General features: G+C 32.0%; 3 protein-coding genes and 1 pseudogene across 5 annotated transcripts; 2 read left to right on the forward strand and 2 right to left on the reverse strand.

Moving 5' to 3' along the window:
• The first annotated feature begins 258 nt into the window (after nt 1-258).
• Nucleotides 259-5,220, forward strand: RBL15 (RHOMBOID-like protein 15). Of its 2 annotated transcripts, XM_011048807.1 has the most exons (14): nt 259-372; nt 458-508; nt 1,011-1,176; nt 1,567-1,870; nt 2,329-2,361; nt 2,473-2,564; nt 2,677-2,750; nt 3,102-3,196; nt 3,274-3,343; nt 3,578-3,756; nt 4,308-4,365; nt 4,469-4,525; nt 4,687-4,761; nt 4,845-5,220. In XM_011048807.1, the coding sequence occupies exons 2-14, from the start codon at nt 485-487 to the stop codon at nt 4,848-4,850; spliced, it is 1,233 nt and encodes a 410-aa protein (XP_011047109.1). In that variant the 5' UTR covers nt 259-372; nt 458-484; the 3' UTR covers nt 4,851-5,220. The 2 variants fall into 2 exon arrangements, with proteins under 2 accessions (XP_011047109.1, XP_011047108.1); XM_011048806.1 differs by lacking the exon at nt 259-372 and having other exon boundaries at nt 389-508.
• A 5,415-nt stretch (nt 5,221-10,635) lies between these two features.
• On the reverse strand, nt 10,636-12,743 carry LOC105141586 (exocyst complex component EXO84A-like; annotated as a pseudogene).
• A 1,297-nt stretch (nt 12,744-14,040) lies between these two features.
• On the forward strand, nt 14,041-15,856 carry LOC105141563 (glycerol-3-phosphate 2-O-acyltransferase 6-like). The gene is made up of 2 exons (XM_011048809.1): nt 14,041-14,646; nt 14,747-15,856. The coding sequence occupies exons 1-2, from the start codon at nt 14,041-14,043 to the stop codon at nt 15,632-15,634; spliced, it is 1,494 nt and encodes a 497-aa protein (XP_011047111.1). The 3' UTR covers nt 15,635-15,856.
• A 447-nt stretch (nt 15,857-16,303) lies between these two features.
• Nucleotides 16,304-17,772, reverse strand: LOC105141564 (universal stress protein A-like protein). 2 transcript variants are annotated; one of them, XM_011048811.1, is made up of 4 exons: nt 17,321-17,772; nt 17,086-17,189; nt 16,698-16,816; nt 16,304-16,614 (listed from the first exon to the last, which is right to left on the reverse strand). In XM_011048811.1, exons 1-4 carry the CDS (start codon nt 17,595-17,597, stop codon nt 16,503-16,505), a joined length of 612 nt encoding a protein of 203 aa, XP_011047113.1. In that variant the 5' UTR covers nt 17,598-17,772; the 3' UTR covers nt 16,304-16,502. The 2 variants fall into 2 exon arrangements, with proteins under 2 accessions (XP_011047113.1, XP_011047112.1); XM_011048810.1 differs by having other exon boundaries at nt 17,086-17,192.
• Between the last annotated feature and the right edge of the window lie 5,925 nt (nt 17,773-23,697).

Consider the following 23,697-nt stretch of genomic DNA (forward strand, 5'->3'; position numbering starts at 1 on the left):
CACACCATCTTCTCTCTCTTTTTAGAGTTTGTTTTAAATTATGATTAGATTGTATTTTTCTAAATTTTTTTATTTTTTTAAATAAATTAATATTTTGATATATAAATATTAAAAATAAAAAATATTATTTAAATATATTTTTAAATTAAAAAACATAAAAAAATAACAATAAAAAAATCAAGCTGCCACGTAAAACATTTTGAAGAATTATTTTATAACTTCGCTTCGCAGTCTTTCGAAAGCTTGATTAAAGAAATGTTAAACGAGAAGACCCGAGTTGCAATATGTCTAAATCACAAGGGTCAAAATATAATTTATCCAAAAGAACTTGATCCATGCTATTTTACCGATCCAAGCAGTTAGATCTAAACCCGAGCACAACTAACAGGTAGCTGATGGCGGTGCATTGATAGGGTCGATTGATCTGTCGGTTTTATTTTGAAGAGTGAGTAAGCAGCGAAAATTTGATTTCCAATTCAAGAAAATGAGACCTAACATTGTCACCGAGGTAAGCTCTCCTCCATCTCTGTCTTCTCCTTTTCGACTCTAAATCTTTAATTTTCTTTTTTGAGTTTAGGGTTTTCTTGTTTCAATTGAAATTATGACAGTTTGGGGATTTCGCTTAGCTTTTTGTTGATGATAACGTGGTAATTGCGTATAGTTAACTGTTTAGTTAGTGCTGTTGGGCTTGATTTAGAAATCTCTACTTTTGCCCTTTATATTTTTGATGAATTTATGCAAATGAAGTTCATTTTGTTTTCTTCTTTTGTAAAAAATGAACTAGTATATTTGATAGCTTAAATGACTGATGCTCCGATATCATTTGTAAATAAATGAGGGGATAACATGTTGATGTTGTGATGCAATCTATTTACTTCTTTCAAATGATTTCCTTTGTCGAAGCAAGCAGAATGTGCAGTTCGATACAGAACTAGTCAGTAAAGCATTCCGGATAATGTTTATTATGGGTTTATTTATTTAGTAACAACGTTGGTGTTGTGAGTTTTCAGGCGGGACTGCAAACTAGAGCGGGGCAATGGTGGGAAAGCATTCCATTCCTTACTTCTGCGGTTGTGATTGTTTGTGGTGCTATATACTTGGTCTGCCTCCTGATTGGATATGACTCATTTTACGAAATATGTTTCTTGCCAACTGCTGTTGTATCCCATTTTCAGGGTATGTTTGTTAGGTGATGCACTTCATTCGTGATAATGGATTAATGAATTTTGGTCAACACTGGAAGATATTTTTGAAACTGTGTTTAAGGTCATGATAGCTTGGGAAAATTAACTTTTGCCTGGCCTTGGTCTAAGGAGGAACCCTTTTAGCCCTGAAATCTGTACTGGTGCATTAGGCACCTATACCGTGATCCTAACCAAACAATCGTTTCATTCAATCTGCCTATAGTTTCAGGCTCCTTGTAGGCTTAGGAAAGAAGGATCAAAATTTTAATTTTTTTCATTTGATGCCTAGATGTATGTTGTCACTTCATCCTTATCTTAAAAAAGGGATTTATCCAATGCTTGTGGTCATTAACTTTTCTTTCTTTCTTTTTTTCTTTTGCAGTTTACAGGATTTATACCTCAGTATTTTTTCATGGTTCACTCCTTCATATTCTGTTCAACATGCTGGCTCTTGTTCCTTTGGGTTCTGAACTGGAGAGAATCATGGGATCTATCCGCTTGGCATACCTGATAATTTTGTTGGCTACTACCAATGCAATATTTCATCTTTTTATTGCATTTTTGGTGGCCCACAATCCATTTCACCTATACCACTATCTTATGGATGAGTGTGCAATAGGCTTCTCTGGAATTTTATTTTCTATGATTGTTATAGAGACGAGCTTGAGTGGAGTGCAGTCTAGGAGGTTGGTTCTTATTTACCTATTCTTGCTGTGAAATTTAATTTCACCGTGATTATAATACTCATCACTTGTTATTATCACACCAGCGCATAATTAGATGTGTTAGTGATCCTGTGTGGATGCATGGGAATGAGGATATCCTTCTTTTAGTATATAGTTATCACTGAGTAAGTATTATTGTTGATTATTCTCGAACAATTGCAGTTTATTTTTATGTTTGTGGTCTGGATGCATGTAAATGAGGATATCCTTCTTTTTGTATATAGTTATCACTGAGTAAGTAGTATTGTTGATTATTCTCAAAAAATTGTAGTTTATTTTTATGTGTGTGGTCAGTATTTTGACTGACACAAGGAGTTTTTTGTGTTTTAATGACAGTGTAATCTAGTAAACATTGTAATTGATTTATGTATTTTCTTGGTGCATTCTAGTGATATGCAACTTCATTATTTGTTTTGCAGTGTTTTTGGTCTCTTCAATGTTCCCACTAAGTGGTAAGTGTTGTAACTGCTTCAGTATTGTGTTATTTCTTATATTTGAGTCTCTTTTCTCTTCAATTTTCTATGTTTAGATAATGATGCGGCATAATTAAACACATGCTACAGGTATGCATTTATCTTACTGGTAGTATTCCAGCTTCTCATGACGAACGTCTCTTTACTTGGACACCTATGCGGCATTTTGTCTGGATTTGCATGTATGTAATCCTTGTTTCAATTTGAAGGTTATGCATACTTCTTCATACATTGTGTTATACTCCGTCACATAAACAGAGAATGTGAATGGATTTCTATCCTTTTACTTGTCAGATACCTATGGGTTATTCAACTTTCTTATGCCAGGAGCGTCCTCCTTTTCTGCTATTGAGGCCTCCTCTTGGCTTGTAAGTACGCTACTGGACTGGCTTCTGATGATAGACAGATTTATTTCCCTGTTATTTAATTAGACTGTTATGGTGTATTTGGCTGTTAAATTACAGAGAATCTGACAATTCTCACTCTGGCACACATCTATCCCAACTTCTTGAGGGTTCTGGCCTTGTGAACTTGTTCTTTCCAAATTCCTTCTTTGACTGTACCTCCACTTCTTTTGCAATTTCTAGTTACAAATAAATGGGTAACTATATGTTGTTGATGTGTTTTCAACAATCATATTTTATCCTTCACCTGTGTATTTACATATGATTCTATTTACCCATTGTTCTAAGTGTGATCTATTCATTTATGACCTTCAGTCCTCCTGCGTGAGGAGACCTAAATTTATTTTGTGCACTGGTGGGAGTCCTACAAGCTACATACCAACATATTCAGGTCAAAACACTACCTCCAGGTAAACTCTGCTTGCTCCATGGTCCAAGGAAATTTTAATCCAAGAGGATATGTAACTTGATAAATTTTATTGAACAGTGGGCTATTATCTGGAAATATTTGGAGAAATTTATCTTCATGGATGCCACAGAGGGAAACATCTGCTCAGGTATCGATTTATATTCCTTTGAAAGTTTTTATCTTAATGTTCAAGGTAAAGATGCAAGTGCTGGTTTTCCAAATGGTTATGATTCTTGTTAAATATTAATGGGTGTCTCTGTATACAATCGACAGAAGAAACATATGATACATCCTATATCCTTTTTCTTTGATCCTGGGATTCCTGGGACTTGTAGATAGTTTTTCTATTGTAACAACTCGATTAAATTTCTTGTTCACACAGGCTGAGCAAGACTACAGGTTCCCTGGAAGGGGAAGGGCTCTTGGTTCTGGCCAAAGTGAAACAGTGCCTGCTGTGAATTCAGATTCAAACCTGCAGGCTAGACTCTTGGATAACAGCAACCCAAACCGTTCATCACATTTGGGGGTAACTGCTACAAGAGAGCCACCATTAGATGGAAGGTAGTGGAAACTATTCTTGCATGCATGATGCATCTCAATTTAGAGAACAGAAGCAGCCCTGTCCTCATGATTTATTTTTTTTTTTAAAATTGTTGATTGTTTTCCATCAAGAAAATAGATTTAAGTGTCCCCAAAGGAAACCAAATAATTATACTGAACATGAACATGTCAAAATCTTTTGTTATTGTACTTGTCTGAAGTTCAAAAAAAAAAAGAACTAATGGTAGCTATGCTAGCATCATATTTCAAAATTTACGCAGTGCTCTAGATCCTGGCTATGGTCTATTTATTTGGCTACCAGTGATTGAAGTATTAAGAGTCTAGCATGCGACAAACATCAAAATCTCAGCTTCTTATTCTACTACTACAATAGAACACACATATAAAGCCTTCTATTCGGGTACAAAATTATTGTATTTCACGAAAATGATTCACTACCTGCACTTTCTATGCTTAATACCATGTGGAGTACCCTATCCACTGTTTTTTAGTGATAAATCATCTGCCTTCTTCATTTTCTGCAATTCATTTGTTCTGTTCATGGTATTCAGGAGGTCAGTGGTAGATAATGCTGTTGGTGCAACTCCAGGACACACTGCACTCCATCAGGTTTATTTCATTCATTTGGCAATGTGATATTATCTCCTATTTTTTTTAATGGAAATTTCTGGGTCATAATCATTTGTTGTTTTATGGTTTCTCTTGATTGCAGGATTCAGCTCCTTCCGAGGAGCAAATCCAAAAATTAGTATCTATGGGTTTTGACAAGGTAAACATGTCTATAATTGTGCTTTTCTTTTCGTTTAGTGCTTTTGCAGTTTGTGTGGATATCAAATCGAGATGTTAAGGTTAAATTAAAAAAATTGAAAAATTTGAGAACCAAAAGAATCCATACAGTGTGCTGATACAAATGCCTTGTTACCGGTTCAGACACAGGTAGAAGTTGCCATTTCAGCTGCTGATGGAGATCTTAACGTAGCAGTTGAAATTCTTATGAGCCAGCAGGTATGTAAGAGTTGCATTGCTTATGGTTCTCATGATTGATTTGTCTTGTACTAACCCAAAGAAATGTCATGATTGATGTGCAGGGATAATTTGTGAAGCAAACCCCATCCATTAATTCTTCGAAGAAAGATCCCCCATGGTTGGCCTAATACACTACTCCTCCAACAATTGCGATGTCACGAGGCAGCAGCCTGCTTTTGTAGCTTTCAGATGATAGGGTAGGAAGGAGAGGATTATTCAACAGGAAAAAGAAAGAAGAAGAAAAGAAAACAGTTTACTAACTTCTGTTGAAAGAAAGTATAAGAATGGGCTGTAAATATGTTGGTGCCAAAACCTTGAAATTCAATTGGAAAACAGTTTGCTGTCATTGTCCTTGACACTCGGTTTTCCATTGGGAACAACCAAGTGCCATATGTAACATCCTGTTACGCTGAAAATAATGCTGTCTTGATTGTTCTAGCTGTCCCCACTAGTGTACGAAAGTGATGTGACTCCCTCGATGACGTGGTACGAAAGGCAAATTCTAGAAAGCTAAAGAATTATATTTGAGAATTAAATTTGATGGGAGTGAGATTACCTGAATCAAAATATAATATTATTGGAATGAACCTATACTCAATTAATATCAATTCATAAATGAGAAGAATACAGATGTTATAAAATTAGTTATATTTTGATGAAGTAAAATTTATTTTTAGAAAAATTTTAAAAATAAATTGTTAAATATCTTTGTATTGTGAGAAAAAAATCATTTGGAAATAGAAAACTAATTAGTTAAAAGATAACAAATAACAAAATTTGTATTTTATTTGTTGATATGTAAGATTTTATCATCATTACATGGTAGATAAACATTACCAAAACCTTAATTTTAAACATGATACTTTGCATTGAAGAAGTTCTTTTATTGCTTCTTCAAATCAGTCATGTTATCTTGCAAATTCAGTGTTTTTTTCACTACAAGCATTTTTCTTTTAGGCCTCGTTTGTTTGCAGGAAAGTTGTTTTTTTTTAGAAAGTGAATTTCGGGGAAAGTGAATTCCGAGGAAAATGAATTCCTTAAAAGTAAAGTATTTTCCGATGTTTAGCAGTGTTATGGAAAATGAACTGGAAAACACTTTCCAGTGTTTGGTGATGTTATGGAAAATGAACTGGAAAATAATTTATTAATATTTTATTTTTCTCAAGTTTATTAAAATAATAAGGAATAAATCTTACAAATTAAAAAGTTAAATAATAATGAAATTGAAAAAAAATAATTTCATAAATTATCTCAAATAAAATAAATAATAATCAAAACAATAAAGATCAAATCTTAAAAAAAAAGATGAAGAAATTAAAATAATAATAATTAACATTTCATAAAGTATTTCAAATAAAATAAATAACAATCAAAAGAATGAGGACCAAATTTGATAGAAAAAAATTTCAACAAAAAAATAATAGGAGAAAAGCAAATAACAATTATAAAAATGAGGACCAAAGTAAATATTAAAATTAAATTTTAAGAAATGAAATTGAAAAATAAATATTCAAAACAAAATATATATAGCAATCAAAAGTTTGAGGATCCAATTTGATATAATCAGCAAATAATAACATTTCTAAACTTTTCACAACTTCCGGAAAGTGTTTTCCTCTCAAATTTTTCAGGAAAACACTTTCTTAAAAATCAAGCCAAATTTTCCTTTAACTGGAAAGTGTTTTCCGTTTACCAACTTTCCTAACAGCAAATAAACACAAGAAAGTTTGGAAAATGATTTCCCAGAAACCACTTTCTGAAAAACAAACATAAGAAAGTTTGGAAAGTGTTTTTCCGGAAACCACTTTCCAAAAAACAAACACAGCTAAAGGAAAACACTTTCCTGAAAATCAAGCAAAAATTTTTTTTGACTAAAAAATATTTTTGTTGACCAGAAAGTGTTTTCCATTGGCCAGAAAAGTGTTTTCCGTTGACTGGAAAGTGTTTTTTGTTGACCGGAAAGTGTTTTCCGTTGACCAACTTTCCTAATGACAAACAAACACAGGAAAGTTTGGAAAGTAGTTTCCCGGAAACTGTTTTCCAAGAAACAAACATGGCCGATACTCAACACATTTATTACTTGCATCTTTAAGCTCATTTTCTCCTTATCACTAACCTCTTTATCAGTCACAACTTTCCCATGAGCTTTTATAACCATAGCTTGCTTATTTAAACACTGCGAAGTAATATGATCACCTTCAAAACAATGAAAATATTTTATTATGTTACAAGATGTAAAAGTTTCACTCTACTATCAGTAAAGATATCCTTATTCTCTTTTGTAGTGTTGATTCTCTCCCTCATATTTGATTGAGATTAACCTCGATATTAACCTTTTAATGAGGTTCTCAAGTTGACGAAAAACCCAATAATTGGTTTGGTCGTGAACTACTATTACGTTTGAGTTGTCTCTCTACTTTTGTTACTATATGCAACATCATATCCTCTAACTCTATATAGTGTTGCAACTTTATAATATTTGTGATCTTACGATTCAATCCATTTAAAAATCTAGCTATTAGGGGTGTTAAAAAAAACCAAAAAACCGATTAAACCGAGAAAACCGAAAAAACCGAACCGAAAAAAAAACTAATTAAACCGATTAAAATTTTGAAAAAACTAGCCGGTTCGGTTCGGTTTCGGTTTTATAACCAAAAAACCGAACTGAACCGAACCGAACCGAAACTGGAAAAAACCGAGCCAAAACCGGAAAAACCGAGCCAAACCGATTTGAACTGTTTTTTCCCTTAAAAAACCGAATCGAACCGAAACCGGTTGGTTTGACCTGGTTTCGGTTCGGTTTCGGTTTTTTTTTTCAAATTTTTTTTTTCCGGTTTGGTTACTTTTTTTGATAAAAACCGAACCGAACCGAAAATGAACACCGCTACTAGCTATAATGGCCTCCATATCCTCCATTATATTAGCTCGAACCATCATGATCTTTATCTTCTTGTGATATTCATTAACATACTTTGTACCTTGGCCTAAACATCGAAAATTTTGTTACAATTTTCTATAATAATAACTAGGGATAAATTATCTGCTCATAATAGTCTTTATCTTATTCCAAGTCTCAACAGGGCTCTCACTATTCCTTCTAGGACTCAACACAAGCTAATCCCACCATACCATGACATCGTACATGAACTCAACTACGAAAAACTTAATTTTTTTACCTTCTAAATAGTTATGACAATGAAATATGAGCTCCATCCTTTTCTCTCATTGCAAATCCCAAGATCATTTTTTCTTGACAAAAAGAAACTTTCATCTTAATGCTACCTAAACTATTATCTACCCGATCATGGTACCTAGATCATCTCTTTGGTCAAATCATGCATATCTCATAACTCCTTCATACTTATGGTTTTTAAGATGCCTAAATTGATCTTCATGATCTAAAAATACACTATCATAATTTTCAACACTAATCTCATCAGAATCAACACAAGTTAATCCTCATACCTACGGGACTAATAAGCCTTCCACCCCTCCTAACATTGTTTCCACCCCGATTAACCTTATTTCTCAAAACATTAATTTCAACATCACATCTCTCCATTCTTTCTATCTTATCCTCTGAATTTCCTATTACCCTGTTCATCTTTTCCATTTGTTTTGCTAGGGTTTGACTTTGAAAAGTTGATTTTTAATTGATGGTGTTGTCTTGGTATTGTTCGACATCTTTAAATCTATAAAATATATTAGTGATAAATAAAAATATATTTTCTGATTCACTCCCTCAAGTACTTCCACTACTCTTATGTTTCACTCAATTAGGCATTTCACTCTAAAATTCAATGCAACCTAATAGAAAAGCTTAGAAACACAATACAAATATGTTTAATGACTCAAGAAGCAAAAAATATACAAAAAAAATAAAAACAAAACTACAATTATAATTTCACGAGTAATAAATGAATTCATATTGAACATGGATGTTTTTGAAGATACAAAATAAAACAGATGCAAAACTAATTAAAATGACTTTATTAACATCCAAGTATCCTAAATATAATTTTAGTATACTGATTAGGTCAATTTCAATAGTAGAAAAACAAGTTTTATAAGTTGATGCAAATCAAACCTATTTACGCAATCTAATACCCAAATTTAAAATGCAAACCAAAACAAGTCCAAATGACACCAAATTTAATATTTGATATTATTTTACCCAAAAACCCTAGAACATAAATTTTAAAGTGATTCCAATGAATTTTGATTCAATCTTCTTTGTATTAGTGTTTTTATGACAGAACTAAATCTTTAACTTTTTAATGTCTTTTTTTTTTATCAAAGGATCCTTAATGCAAAACTAGACAATAACGTAAGAAAAGAAAACAAAATTGATAGAATAAAACTTTAACCAAATTAGACCCAAAACAAGACATAAAGAAAAACAAAAAGAATATATACGTGGAAACAAATTTAAACAACGAGAACAAAAGGAATATAACCTGATTCTCAGAACCTCGCTCTAATACCAACTGATATAAAATTTGTGATCACAAAACCTGCACATAAAAAAGACAAATCCCAAAAAACCAAAGAATCAAATTTGATAGGAGTGTGACACAAAGATTACCTGAATCAAAGCACCAACACTACTAGAATGAACCCCCACCCAATGAATGCTAATTCATAAACAAAAAGTATAATGAGAAATATAAAATTCAGTTATAACTTAATAAGTCAAATTTGTTTTTTATCTCAATAAAAAAGAAAATGTTGCATCATGCAAAACACAAATTTATTTGAAATATTATGATTGCTAGATTTTTATAGCAAAGAAACTAATATATAGTCCTCTTAAATAACCCTCACTGACCCTTATTGGGTTGTAAACTAATAGGCCAAAGCTAATGATTAGCTAACATAAGCCTAATACCTAACATAGTCATAAAACATTGATTTTAAGCCAAAACAAACTAAAACTAAAACGTGATCTCTAAACTAAACGTAAATATCCAAATAATAAAATAAAATAACAAATAATTAAAATTAATAAATAAAAAAATCTATCCTAAAAGTAATTTGTCATTAAATACTTTAGCTCTAATTTTCTTGTATAGATAAGATAAATAATGTATCCTTGTAAGAAAATGATTTTTGAAACATTAACGAATCCCTGCCATGTTTGAAGACTATGTAATTATCTATTAAAGATCTTTGTAAAACTAAAAAACTCTTAAAAATAAGCTACTGAATATTCTTATATTACGAGAAAAAGAATCTTTTCTAAATAGAAAGTTTACAAGCTAACAAATTAAAACACAATAAATAATAAAATCTATAAAAGTCAACAAACAATAAAATTTGTGTTGCATTTATTGACCTATGTCATAAAACTTTTGCAAATTTTAGTTGACTTGAAATTTTAATCTTATGTAAAACAACACATCTAGAAATATATGTTAAAATTTTAATTTAATCAAATTATCAGATTGAAAATTATATTTGATAGCATAACACTATATAATAAATAACATTACCTTAAAATTCAAATTTGATTGTTCAACCCAGCCGCCTCCTTCATGGTTCAAATTGATCGAGAATTTGGAGTCACCTGTTTGAATGATGTGTGCTTGTCCCCTAACCGGTGAAGATATGGATTTCTTGACAAGTACAATGAAAATGTAGTCAAGCACGTTTTGAATATCTTGACAAGTACAATTCTCCGAAAAGAATTTCCACTTACAGTTAATAAAAGAAACCAGAAATAATCACCAAATCTGCATTCAGGTTACTATTACATAAATTCTGTAAGCCTGTTGAGACACCAGGACTCATTCGAGTCTCTTTGATGGATAGAGAAAAACCTATAATCACGCCAAAGCAAGAATTGCAACTCAGTCAAACTGCATGGAAAATTGCAGATGGGAACCATTCAGGATCCTCGGTGCTGCCATCCACACTTGTGTAAATGTATGCATTGAGATGAGTGTCACCATCTTCTGTGAAGATGAGATCAAGAGCATGCTGTCTGCAGAAGTTATCTCGTAAGAGATCAACTACGCGTTGAAGCTTCTTCTTCCATTGCCTTTGCTCTGGAAGACGGGATTGCCTTTCAGAAGCTCTTTTAGGTTGTTCATCCATTCTAGTAGGAAATGGCAAGAGCTTCATGGCAGAACATGGGAGCAGTTCATCTTCTAACAATAATGCACTAGCTAGTAAAGCTAGCTGCTGGGATTCAGTTCCTGCCATCTTGACAATTCTACTTCCTGAACCTTCCAAGCTCTCTTCATTCTCTGCTGAAATCGGTAGTGCACGTATTAACAAATTGACATAGGAATTGAACACTTGCAGTACAGGACCATCCAACTGAAGCCTCTCACTCGAGAAAGTTCTGAATTGAAAATGAAAATTTCTTGAACGATAAAGGAAGGAAAGGACAAATCAAATTCAACGAGTATTTGAATAGCACATATGCAACAATCATCAGGATTATGGAGAATTAAAAAAAAAAAGCCAAAGAAAGGTGCCAAGAGCTTTCACTTTGTGTGGGAAAAAAAAGCACTATTAGTCATCTGAACCGTGGAATTGAATTTGTTAGCACTGCTTGAAAGCTTTGGCTGTGATGCCATTCACTACCAAGAGATGCAGTCCGAGAGAAAGGGCCTCCACCTGCTGGTGGATAAGTGAGCAACCAGTCATCTGCGGCGGCAAGTGCAGCACTGCTCTGTTCATTTTTCTTTAAATTGGCATACAATGCCTGCTCAATAATAGGCCTAAAAAGTCTCAATAAGACGGGAGCAAGGGACAATCCACGAGCTTCTGACAAAGAACAATGACCCAAGCATATATGAATGCACTTGGCAGCAACCCTTAGACGTCTTGCAGCTGCTGATTGAGCTAGAACATGCCTCTTTAGAAGAAAAGCAAAAGACTCGATCTCTTTGACAGCCCAAGTTATAAGCTCGGATTTATATGCAAGCTCCTCCCCATAAACTTCCAAGGAATCACTTGCTGATTGTATGATGGTGGAAAAGACAATCTGTGAAAGTGCAGCAGTATATGCTTCCTCCACATGAACTGTTTGATGAGCAAAGACTCGGCAAACTAGACTTCAACTTCTGGAGGTGAGAATTGAGTAGCAATATATGGGCACGGGGACATCTCCAAAATGTTTGAGAGCTAAAACAGCTGAACGAAGCTCAAGTCCACGAGTTGAAGGTTGGCTAATGGTATCAGCAAGCTGCCAAGCTAATTTTTGTCGCTGATCTCTAATAGCAGTCTCCAAAGAAAGAAGTGAAGTTGGGCTCAAAGAGTGCTTCTCGCTGCCTTCATTGGCTAATCTTTCTCCTTTCTCAAGGGCTTCCATAACTTCATCCACTCTCCTTTCCGCGCGCAACTAGAACTTCAAGGGTGTCCAGGAATTCAAATAACCAATCTTCTGATTCAGAAAGCTGCCCATCATCGAAGCTCGATAAGTCATTTGCTGTAGAGTCTTCAGAAGCAGCCCACAAAGAATCAATGCGAGCATGTTCGCTCAAACCTTGAACTAGAGCTGCTTGAACGAGGTTATTATACAAAAAGCTAAAGTTGTTATATTTTAGGGTTAAAACTTATTGGTGAGTACTTTCATTTTCTATATTTTGATGGCTACAAAGAGGAGAAAAAAGAGAAATTTGAGTTATTTGAGATTTTATATGAGAAAATAATTTTGTATGATACTTTATAATTTTTTACTTTTTTATAATAAATTTCTTTGATTATCTTGCTTGTAAAATAGGTTTGATGTACTAAACCACATAAATTTCGTGTGTACTTTTATGTTGTTTTTTATATTTCTCTATTTACTAATTAATTTGAGATTTTAGAGTTATTTTCAATACTAAATATTAAATTTTTTGTGCTGTGATGAGAGAAATGACTAATCAAATGAAGGTTTTTCTACTTGTGGAGCAACCACTTGCACAAAAGCCTACACTACATGCTACAAATGTGGAGTGGCAGGCCATTTTGCAAGAAATTGCAGTGAGAATGGGAAGGTTAGTTTTTTGCCTATATTTGGTCGCGTTTTTCTAAGAAAATCTCTCATGCAATTACAGCACACACAGTGCACGTATTTATTCATGGTTTAGCTGTCATGCAAACCTTCCTTCGCTTGAATGTTTCAGGATGGACAGAGAAGAGATCAAGTGATATATTAGCTTCTGTTTCAAGGACCTCACAGAAAATGAGAAAGTTCATGGGATTTCAGTCAGCAGATGATAATCTTCATAGACGCCAAAAAAAGAAAGAACAAATGCAAGGAAAGGGTGATTTTGACTATCGATGAATAGGGTAACTTAATAATGACAACAGTCAACAACTTGCTCAATCCGGAAGCGAGGAGGAGCTAAGAATACTTGGATGCCACCAACAAAATCTGCCTCAGAATCTGGAGATTATTTTACATGCAGCATATTTAAAGGCCTTCTCTGAAGCCTCAGCATTCTCGTGAACAATTGAACATCTTCGAACTTTAATCACTCAAATCTGTCTTAGATGTTTAGGGTGGAGTTACCATTATGTATCTAACACTGGCAAATAGTTCTATCTTGTTGTTTATTTTACCAAGTTTATCTTGCCTTCAAGGCACAAAAACTCATCAACTACCCTGCGAAGAAACTTAGACTCGTATGCAAATGAGTTCTTGGTGTGGACTAAGGGCCACCATCATTTTTAACCTAAAAGACCAAACTGGATAACAATCATGACAGGCATAACAAGCTGGACTCTATGTACATCTAACATGCCTAAGCCCTGCTTGTTGACATCAATTCTTACTTCAGAGTCACAAGCGTAGCTAACGAACTTGGCTGTGCTTGTATACTGAGTTTATTTGACCATCCACGTGAATATGCTCTTTTAAAGTGAAAATATTGCCACTTCTCTATCATCGCCCATTCTCCAGAAGTGAGCATCGGACATGAGAGTGACTAACATTGCAAAGCTTATTTAAATCACACACGACAACAAAAGCAGCGATGAACACAAAGTCAAGTATTTACAAACTCAGCATTGTTTATCATTAAAATTGTACCTAACCATCGATCATTCCATAACATACTGAAGCTTATTTCGAAATCTCAGCGCCAAATAGCTCCCTTGTCACCCTGGCTCTTAGTTCCCAACGATCCACTTTTCTCGTATCTCCCTCAATTTTTATTCATGTCCTCTAGCTTGGTTTTCTTCATCTCTATAAATGCCCCCTCCAACTTCCAAGTTGCTCATTCAAAATTTAGGCAATAGGAACCTAACATAGTTACAAAGATGGTTAGCTTCCCATCTGTTGACAAATGTGCATCCATAGGCAGAGAAAAGCACAGTGTAGTTGCTGACATGGATGGGACCTTGCTTAGAGGCCGTAGCTCATTCCCTTACTTTGCTCTACTTGCCTTCGAAGCTGGTGGGATTTTTAGGCTGCTTTTCTTGCTCTTGAACTCACCACTAGCGGGACTTCTCTATTACTTTGTGTCCGAGTCTGCTGGTATTAAAGTTCTTATCTTTGCTACGTGTGCCGGAATGAAGTTATCAGATATTGAGTCTGTAGCACGTGCTGTGCTGCCAAAGTTTTACTCTAGTGACCTTCATTCTGAGTCGTGGCGTGTGTTTTCTTCTTGCGGAAAACGTTGCGTTCTTACTGCAAATCCAAGAATTATGGTGGAAGCATTTTTGAAAGATTTCCTGGGAGCTGATTTGGTTTTGGGGACTGAGATATCAACTTATAAAGGTAGAGCAACAGGGTTTGTTCAGAGCCCGGGAGTACTTGTGGGGAAGAACAAGGCAGATGCCCTTAAAAAGGCTTTTGGGGAGACACAACCAGATATTGGACTTGGAGATCGTCATACAGATGCACCCTTCATGGCTCTATGCAAGGTTAGACAATAGTCTAGTGGTCTTCTTCTTCTTCTCTTCATTTTTCCCCTTCATATATCATTGGGCAGAAGCTGATAGATTGCCTTGATCAAAACCACAGGAGGGCTACATGGTGCCACCTAAGCCAGAGGTTGAAGCTGTAACTACTGACAAGCTCCCAAAACCAGTCATCTTCCATGATGGCCGGCTAGTCCAAAAACCAACACCATTATCAGCACTACTCATAATTCTCTGGATCCCTGTAGGCTTCATTTTAGCCTGCTTGAGGATTGCAGCAGGGTCACTCCTGCCTATGCCAATGGTCTACTATGCTTTCTGGGCACTTGGTGTCCGTGTCACCGTAAAGGGAACCCCACCTCCCCCAGCAAAAAAATCAATTGGTCAATCTGGTGTCCTCTTTGTTTGCTCACACAGAACCTTGCTTGATCCCATATTTCTCTCCACTGCCCTTGGGCGCCCTATTCCAGCAGTCACATACTCACTTTCTCGTCTCTCTGAAATTATCTCACCAATCAAAACTGTTAGACTCAGCCGTGACCGAGCTGCAGACGCATCAATGATCAAGAAGTTATTAGAAGAAGGTGACCTAGCTATATGTCCTGAGGGAACTACTTGCCGCGAACCGTTTCTTTTAAGGTTCTCGGCTTTGTTTGCTGAATTAACAGACGAACTCGTTCCAGTGGCTATGGTGAATCGCATGAGTATGTTTCACGGAACCACTGCAAGAGGCTGGAAAGGGATGGATCCATTTTACTTCTTCATGAACCCTAGCCCAGCATATGAAGTAACTTTCCTGAACAAGTTGCCACCAGAGCTAACATTAAGTGGTGGAAAATCTAGCCATGAGGTGGCAAACTACATACAAAGAGTGATTGCTGCTACTCTCTCCTATGAATGCACTTCCTTTACTAGGAGAGACAAGTACAGGGCGCTTGCTGGGAATGATGGGAATGTGGTTGAAAAGACGAAGCCCAAGCCAACAAAGTAATGGGGTGCTAATTCTGTTTGTTCCACAATTGGGGTTTAATTATATACCTCTGTGAGTCAATCACCAATTACCACGCGCCCTTCGGGATCAGTGCTTGTTTCAATTTTCAAGTTGGGGGAGAAAGGGATATTTCCTTTCATTTCAAATCAATTTCATGTTTGGTAGAAATGATATTTGCAAATAACAAAGAAGCAAAATCAAGCGCAAGTGCCTATTTAGGGAGGATATATTCCAAACGTTGCTAGATATCCATGCATTTTTCCTATAGTTAGCTTCAATGGCTGGTGTTATTGTACCAGTACTGAAGTGTGTTTCTCTCAAGTGCCAGATTCTCAAATGAGCTAAATCTAACAAAAAACGAATAGTATATCACTAGAGGGCGTTAACAAGAGAACCAGTAATTGTGTTAAAAAATTTCATTCTATCGCTAGATTTCAAGGCATTTTCTGGTGATCAAGGTCAGGACAGAGATAATTCGAGCTTGAGACAAATATACGCAAATGTATGGAGGTAAGCAAAAACATTGCTGTTAGCTCCACTGGGTGCAGTTTTAAGGATGTTTGGAAGGTATATCTATGTAATCACGAATCACATATCTATGCATGCCCAGAAACGGGATCAATAGTTATAGAGTTATCGGATGATGTCTGTAACCTACCAACATGCAAGTAGATAAATTTAGCAGCAGCATAAAACTTTCTTGATCAGAAAAATATACAAGAGTACAAGCAAAAGAACAAAGCAGCAGGCAGGCATATGTAGTTTTTTGACTTGTTACAGGCCGATGCTTAACACAACAACACGCACTATCATAGCTGCTCAGAGGCCTCTACACTGCCACTGGCAGTGTTTATCACCAAACAGTAGTCTATCCATCGGTCTTCCTTATCTCCTTAGTGATCTCCTTCGGTGGCTTGACAATAAGGATGGGACATTTTGCATGGTGGGCGCAGTAGTCACTTCTACTTCCTAGGAGTGCTCTGCGACGAGCAAGATTCAGTTACTAATTAATAGACAGATAAATTGACAGCTAGCATGGAATGTGCTCCAAGTAATTAATTACCTTTTGATCTTGCCTAGACCACGGCTGCCAACAACAAGGACATCAGCCTGCATTTGCTCGGTGGCTCGACAAATTTTGTCTTTCGGATCCCCTTCAAGAATAAGAGTTTCTGCTTTGATCTGCTCAACATTTGATAACATGAACAGAAGAAGAGCCTTAATTTGAGATAAATAGGACTCGGGATTAAATTTTTCACAGCTTGTATGACCTCATGAACTAAAAGAACACGATGAAAGAGCAAGAAGGAATTAAACGATCATTTCAGACTTCAGTTATATATGATCAGTGGCATTTCATTTGGCCTTGAACACCATTTACTCGTAATACTAATAAAGTAAATCCTTAAAAAGTAATTAGCTTCATTACTTTTATTTATTTATTTAATTACCATCTTATCTTTGCACATCACTAATGCACGGGAGAGTAGCGCCGTAGCATTTTCTGCCTGCGCTTTCCTCACAGATTCTATGATCGAAGATGATACATAAAAAACTGCTGCATCATTATAAAAGCAATCAATCTGTACGTAATTATGATTCCCACATCATCATAACTTGGCAAATAAACACTACTCAAATTAAGCTTTATTCAGATGCACATGACATAAATAAGGGATCTTAAACCTGCTCCACCAGAACCAGCAGGGTACACGTGGTGCTGGAAGGGCTGTTGAACATGAACCAGTGTGACCAGGCTAGATTCTTCCTGGCTCGGTTCAGTTGTTGGAACAATGCCATCAACAAGATTGTCAAGAGCCAAGTTAAGAGCATAGAAGCTCCCGACACTGTCGTCAATTGCCACCATAATCCTCAATCTCTTTCTGATTTGCTTCTCCTTTAACGGCTGATGCGGCATCTGCTCTTGCATTCCTTCTCTTTCTAAATTTGCACCCGTCTCCATTGTTGCCACTTTCTCACCTCTTAATTATATACCGGAAAATTTTTCGTCACTCGCACCTTAAAAAGTTAGGGCGCTACGTGGGAATTTCATTTTAGCCAAATTTGGGCACATGGTGTTCATGCAGGTAGAGTTTTTGCAAATTTATCAGGAATGGCAAAACACGACAGTTTGCAATAAACACAGTTAGCAAATACTAGCTGTCAATGCCTGAGCGCTGCCACGATAAAAAATTTTTTTGCAATATTATTAAATTCAGCGAGTAAACCTGGTGACTCGTAAGTAAACTTGATGATTAAGTAAACTAGATGTCAATTGACAAAATTTAATTTGATATTTAAAAAAAATAAAAACAATGTTAATTTAATATTTTTTATAAAAATAAATATTAAAAAGATAATATTTTAGAGCAGTTTTAAAACTTAAATCAAATCAAATTAAAAAAAAAAGAGCCTTAATTTACCTTTTCGAGCACAATTAATGTTTGAAGCTCATTCCCTGTATAGGAATCCATAAATAAAAAATCAGCGTTATAGGCCACGAAAATTCATCCGCTTGAGAGCTCTCTCCCACGCTTGTTTAATGAGTTGGCCGGGGAGGGGGAGGGTAGTGGTGATTATCTTTTAAAGTATTTTTATATTTATAAATATATTAAAATAATATTTTATTTATTTATTTAAAATTATTTTTAAAATTAATGTATTAAAATAATATAAAAATATTAATTTAAATAAAAAATTAAAAAAATAAACATTTTTAAAAAACACTTTTAAACATAAAAACGAATAGAGCCATCTTCTTTCTTTAAACTGCGGGCACTGCGACATGAAAAAAAAAATAAAGTTTAAGATAAAACCATTAAAAAACATTTAATATCTATCAGCATTTCACTATGTATCAAGTATAACTATAAATTGGACACAATAAAATAATATTTTCATCCATCTAAAAAAAATTAATAAAGTTGGTTATTAAAAATAAAATTATTTTTTTATTCTCCCTTAATTTTTATTTTTATATTTTAGATTGTTATTTTTTATTTTTAAAAAAAATTAAATTAATATTTTTTTTAATTTTATTCTTCAACATTAAAATGATTCAGAACAAGCTTTCTGATTAAACACAAAATTAGAATTTCACGGATTATAAATTTAGAAAATTAATTTTGATTTAAGAGATTCATCCAAATTTTTCAGTCTTTTTTGGATCATATTTTTTTTTAATTTTATCCTTTAATGTTTTATTTTTTAAATATTGAGTTTTGAATTTTTTTCATTTTACTTTTCATGAGATTATTGTATCCTTATTTAATTTTTTCTTCATTATTAGATAGCATCCTTTAGCTTTTGATTTTTTTAAAATTAATTTTTTTAATTTCATTTTTACTAATTGAAAATTAGTTTTAATAATTTTATATTTTGATATTTTTTATAGAGCTTCTTCAATTTCATTCTCATGATTGCGAGGTTAGCGAGTTAATCTAGTTTACCTTATTATTTTGTTGTTATTTTTTTATTTTTTTTTGTTTTATTTTTTAATATTAGGTTGTGTAATAATTATGTTTTTTTTTTTAAAAAATATGAATATTTACATTTTACATTATCTTAAAATCCTTTTTTTAACTCCACGGCATAGAATGAGATACTTATCTAGTAATAATATGAAAAATTGAGACAAATTGATAAAAGCTTTTTACGCTTTTTATGAAAAAAAGTGCTTTGTTTCTTCCTTTTATGTTAACTTTGTCCTTCATCTCTCAATTAGTTTTATAATAATAATATAAAACTTTATTTCGTAAAATACACCGTTAATTAACATGGGAATACTTTGCAGCACATAAGGTAAGCGAGAGAAATGAAGTCGAAGGAGATACCGGGCCATAACAAAATTTCAAAGGACTAAATTAAAGAGATAAAAAGTCAGGTGACCAAAGTATAAAATAATAAAAATTTTAGGGATTTAAAAAGAAAAAAACTGAATATGAATATGAAAACGTAGAGGACGAAGAGTTAACATAAAATTGAATTTCCTCTCGTCAAGCAAGAGTCTGTTTTCAGAAGACGGCCACGGCGTTTTCGCTAGCAATAACCTTCTCTGTTTTTTGACCCTTTAAACATCACAATCTTTATATTAATTCCAGAAAATAACAATATACGATTTGTAGCATTTTAAAATATTTAAAAAAAATTATTAAAAAATTATTTTTTTTTATTTTTTAAAATTATTTTTAATATTGCCTCATTAAAACAATCTAACAATATAAAAAATAATTTTAAACAAAAAAATATTTTCGAATCTATGAAAAAAAAGGTGATTCCAAACCGTTCAAATGGCATCAGCAGTGACGTGCCTAGCCAACCAGTTAAATTAATTACCAGATTTTAATTGCATACGTGTATCTTTATTTATGGATAGTTATCCCTGCACCTTTCCTGCAACTAGCATTGACAAGTGAAAGTCAGATGCTGTTCGTCATTGTTCTATGGACAGTCCCCTTTAATTGCTTGGCATAAACGGTATTCTTGTCTTGCTATTCAAGGATGCTGAAGATTCAACTCGTAGACGTCTATGCTTTCACACCAATCTCTTCTTATAATATAATCCCTAATAAGATTTTTTTTTTTTTTAACATATTTGAAGTTCAAAATAGCTAGAAGACGGCGGACTGTGCGTAGCTTTAAATTTATGCTAACATGTTTTTAAGTTTAGAATTTAGAGATGCGAATAATTATTTTTATGGTATAATTCGAAAGACATTAAACTTGTAGATAAATCTAGAAGAAGAGAAAAGGTCCTTATCTAGACCTCTCGCTTGGATAAATCAGGCAATTAGTATGTAAAAAGCAAATAAAAGGTGAAATGATATAGAAGCGAAAAGTACTGTTGAAATAACATATTTTTTGATATTGTGATTGGAAACTCTGATATTTAATTAAATTCAAGGCTAATCTATAGATCTCGAGAAAAATAAATAAATAATAATATAATACAAATTATAGTGAAATGAGATAAAATAGTGAATGAAAAGAAAAATAGGGTAAGAAAATAAAATAAAAAAGAGTTTTTGGCCATAAATGTATATTTTGCCAATAGTAGAAATGAAATTCAACTTATATTAGATGTGTTTTTTTGTAGTGTATTAAAATATATAATTAAATATTAAATTGCATCAAAGTTTATGTAATTTTGAATTTAATTTAAACATGTAAACTTATAGTGTTGTTTTAGTTTCTTTTATTGCATCTGAAATAATTAATGCATAACTATACTTTTAAAATTTATTTTTAAAGATTCACATATTTTATATTGATATTTATGTGTGTAGGGAACCATAATGACATGTGATTAATATAATATGGCTGAGTCGTGATGTGATAAGTCCGGGGTGATTATACAATGATTAAGATATAGATTGGTTATTAATTGAAGTGTAATAGATTCTAATTAATAATTTAGGATTTTTTTATATGGAAAAGACTTTATCAAAATTTTGATAAATATTTCAATTTAAAATTTCTTAGTAGAATATATGTGTTTGATAAATATTTTAATTTAAAATTTCTTAGTAGAATATATGTGCACATATAAAAACAGATTTACTCTAAAGTTACAATATTTCATAAGACATTAAGCATGATTACAAGTATTTTTTTTTTGCAGGATGATGTTCATAACCAGTTAATTGGTTCATAAAAAAAATTATAAAATTTTTAAAAATATCAAAATCAAGGCTCCATGGTAAGATTTTTGAAATATAAAGGTCCATTGGAGTAGCGATTCTATAGTTACTTATAGAAAAAATAACATTTGAAAACTCATTAAAAATTTAAACGCAATTTAGTGATTGACTAAAAAGTTATGGTTTATTTGAGCTATTATTATAGTCTAACGCAACCATATCTTTTATCAAACCTAAGCCTATTCCACTGGTCTATATATATATATATATACACACACACACACACTAGAATATTCGTGTAATTTTTTTATGATAAATCTTTATTTAATTATAATAGAATTATATCTAACTGCTCAAAATTACTTGTTATCATAAATTCAATTATATTATTAACGTTAAAAAATATAGCACAACTATTACATAAACAATAATTTTTAAGATTTTAATTAGTCTTTTTTTAATTTACAAGTTAAACAAAAATATATATTTTGACTCATAAATATATATTTGAAATAAAAAAAATTTTAAAATTATAATTTTTATGTGAACTGGTTGATGTGTTTTACCTTATTATTTGACGTATAATATTTACTAAGTGCCATCATTTTAAAGTGTTAAAATTATTTTTTTGTCTTTTAAAATAACTATTTTTAGTAAATATTGTATTTTTAAAACTTAATAAAATAAAAATATATTATTTCATCAAATATTTCTAAAATTGTTTTATCTTTCCAAAACTTTTTAAAAAACATGTAAATTTTAAAAAATATCTCCGGCTTGTGGTCACCCGGACAATTATTGCCTACACGACTACCTGCACAAAATACTCCCTTAACTTGTGCCGGTACAAGATAAATATCCTGTGGCAGTGATTTAACTCCCAGCATCCGTGACCCAAAATATAACTCTCAACTCCAAATCACAGACATATACATTTTATTTCATTTTCCCTCACAATTAACGGTGAAAAAACCAATTGAAATTTTATATGATGTTTATTTTTATGTTTAAAAAATATTTTTTAAAAATATTTTTAAATAAAATATTTTTTTTAAAATAATTATAATAAAACTGTTATCAGTGATTCTCTCTCTTAAATGTCTATTCCAGGAATAAATACATATGATAAAATCCTTCATTCAATAATAATAAAAAAAACATTAATTACCCTATCATATTTTTCAAACAAAGTGAATCTTGATGAAGGTTATCAATTCTGTTTTTGTTTTGATAAATATTTTATATTTTAATTAAAATAGAATATTTTAGTTTTAGAATATTTTAGCATGTCATTTCAAGGTTGTATATATATATATATATATATTCATCAAATATAATTTAAATTTAAAATAAATTAATTATAAATTATAGAATATAAACATAATGTCAACAAATATAATTTTAAAATTTTAAATATTTCTAAATAGTTAAAATAAAATAGATTTTTAACTTAAAATAATTCAACAATAAAATAGATTTTTAACTTAAAGTAATTCAACTTAAACAAAAATATCAAAATATTATGAAATTAAAATGCTTTATTACAAATATTTTAAATATAAAGATAGGTCAATGTTATTAAGTCTAATAAGATCTAAAACATTCATTGTTTTGCTCAAGTTCCTACAAAATATAAATTTGAAAAAACACAACATGAATATAAATTATATATATTAGCGATAAATTTAATTTTAAAAAATTAATATTATTGTTATTGAAAATAGTAATGAAAAAGAGTTTTTTATACTTGTATAGTTTAATTAATTAAATTGAATTAAATTTAATTTGATTTAATGACTTTTTAAGACCAGAATAGAATATATAGAATGAAATCATAATATTTTTATTGAAATTTAGTAGAAAAATCTGAAACAAACTAAAATTTAAAATAAGATGAAAATTATTTTATTTTATTTTATTTTTTAAATTAATATGAAAAACAAACTAAAATTTAAAATAAGATGAAAATTGTTTTATTTTATTCTATTTTTTAAATTAATATGAAATATTTTTACCATTCTAAATAAAATAAAATAAAATTAATAACTTAATTCTGACAAAAAATTACAATTCATGGTGTGATCGGTTTTTGGTCTACCATATGCTTTTACATCATAAAATTCTTTGGCTTTATGATATAAATTGTGTTGAAAAAACATAAAATAAAAAATATTTTTTTTATCAAACTCAAGTTGAAGTTTTTATTTATTTATTTTTTATTTAGAAAAAGGTATTGATTGATTGATTAATTAATTAATCAATCAAGAGCAACAAACTTAAAAAGAAACAATAAAAGAAGCAGTCGGCATGAATTTAATAGCATATTTATTTTCGTGTCTAAAAAAATAATTTTTTATAATTTTATATTATAATTTATTTTTATATAAAAATATTTTAAAAAATAACTCTAGACGTAAAAAATCC

The sequence above is a fragment of the Populus euphratica genome, unplaced genomic scaffold (assembly GCF_000495115.2).
Source record: "Populus euphratica unplaced genomic scaffold, PopEup_1.0 scaffold124.1, whole genome shotgun sequence".
NCBI lineage: Eukaryota > Viridiplantae > Streptophyta > Magnoliopsida > Malpighiales > Salicaceae > Populus > Populus euphratica.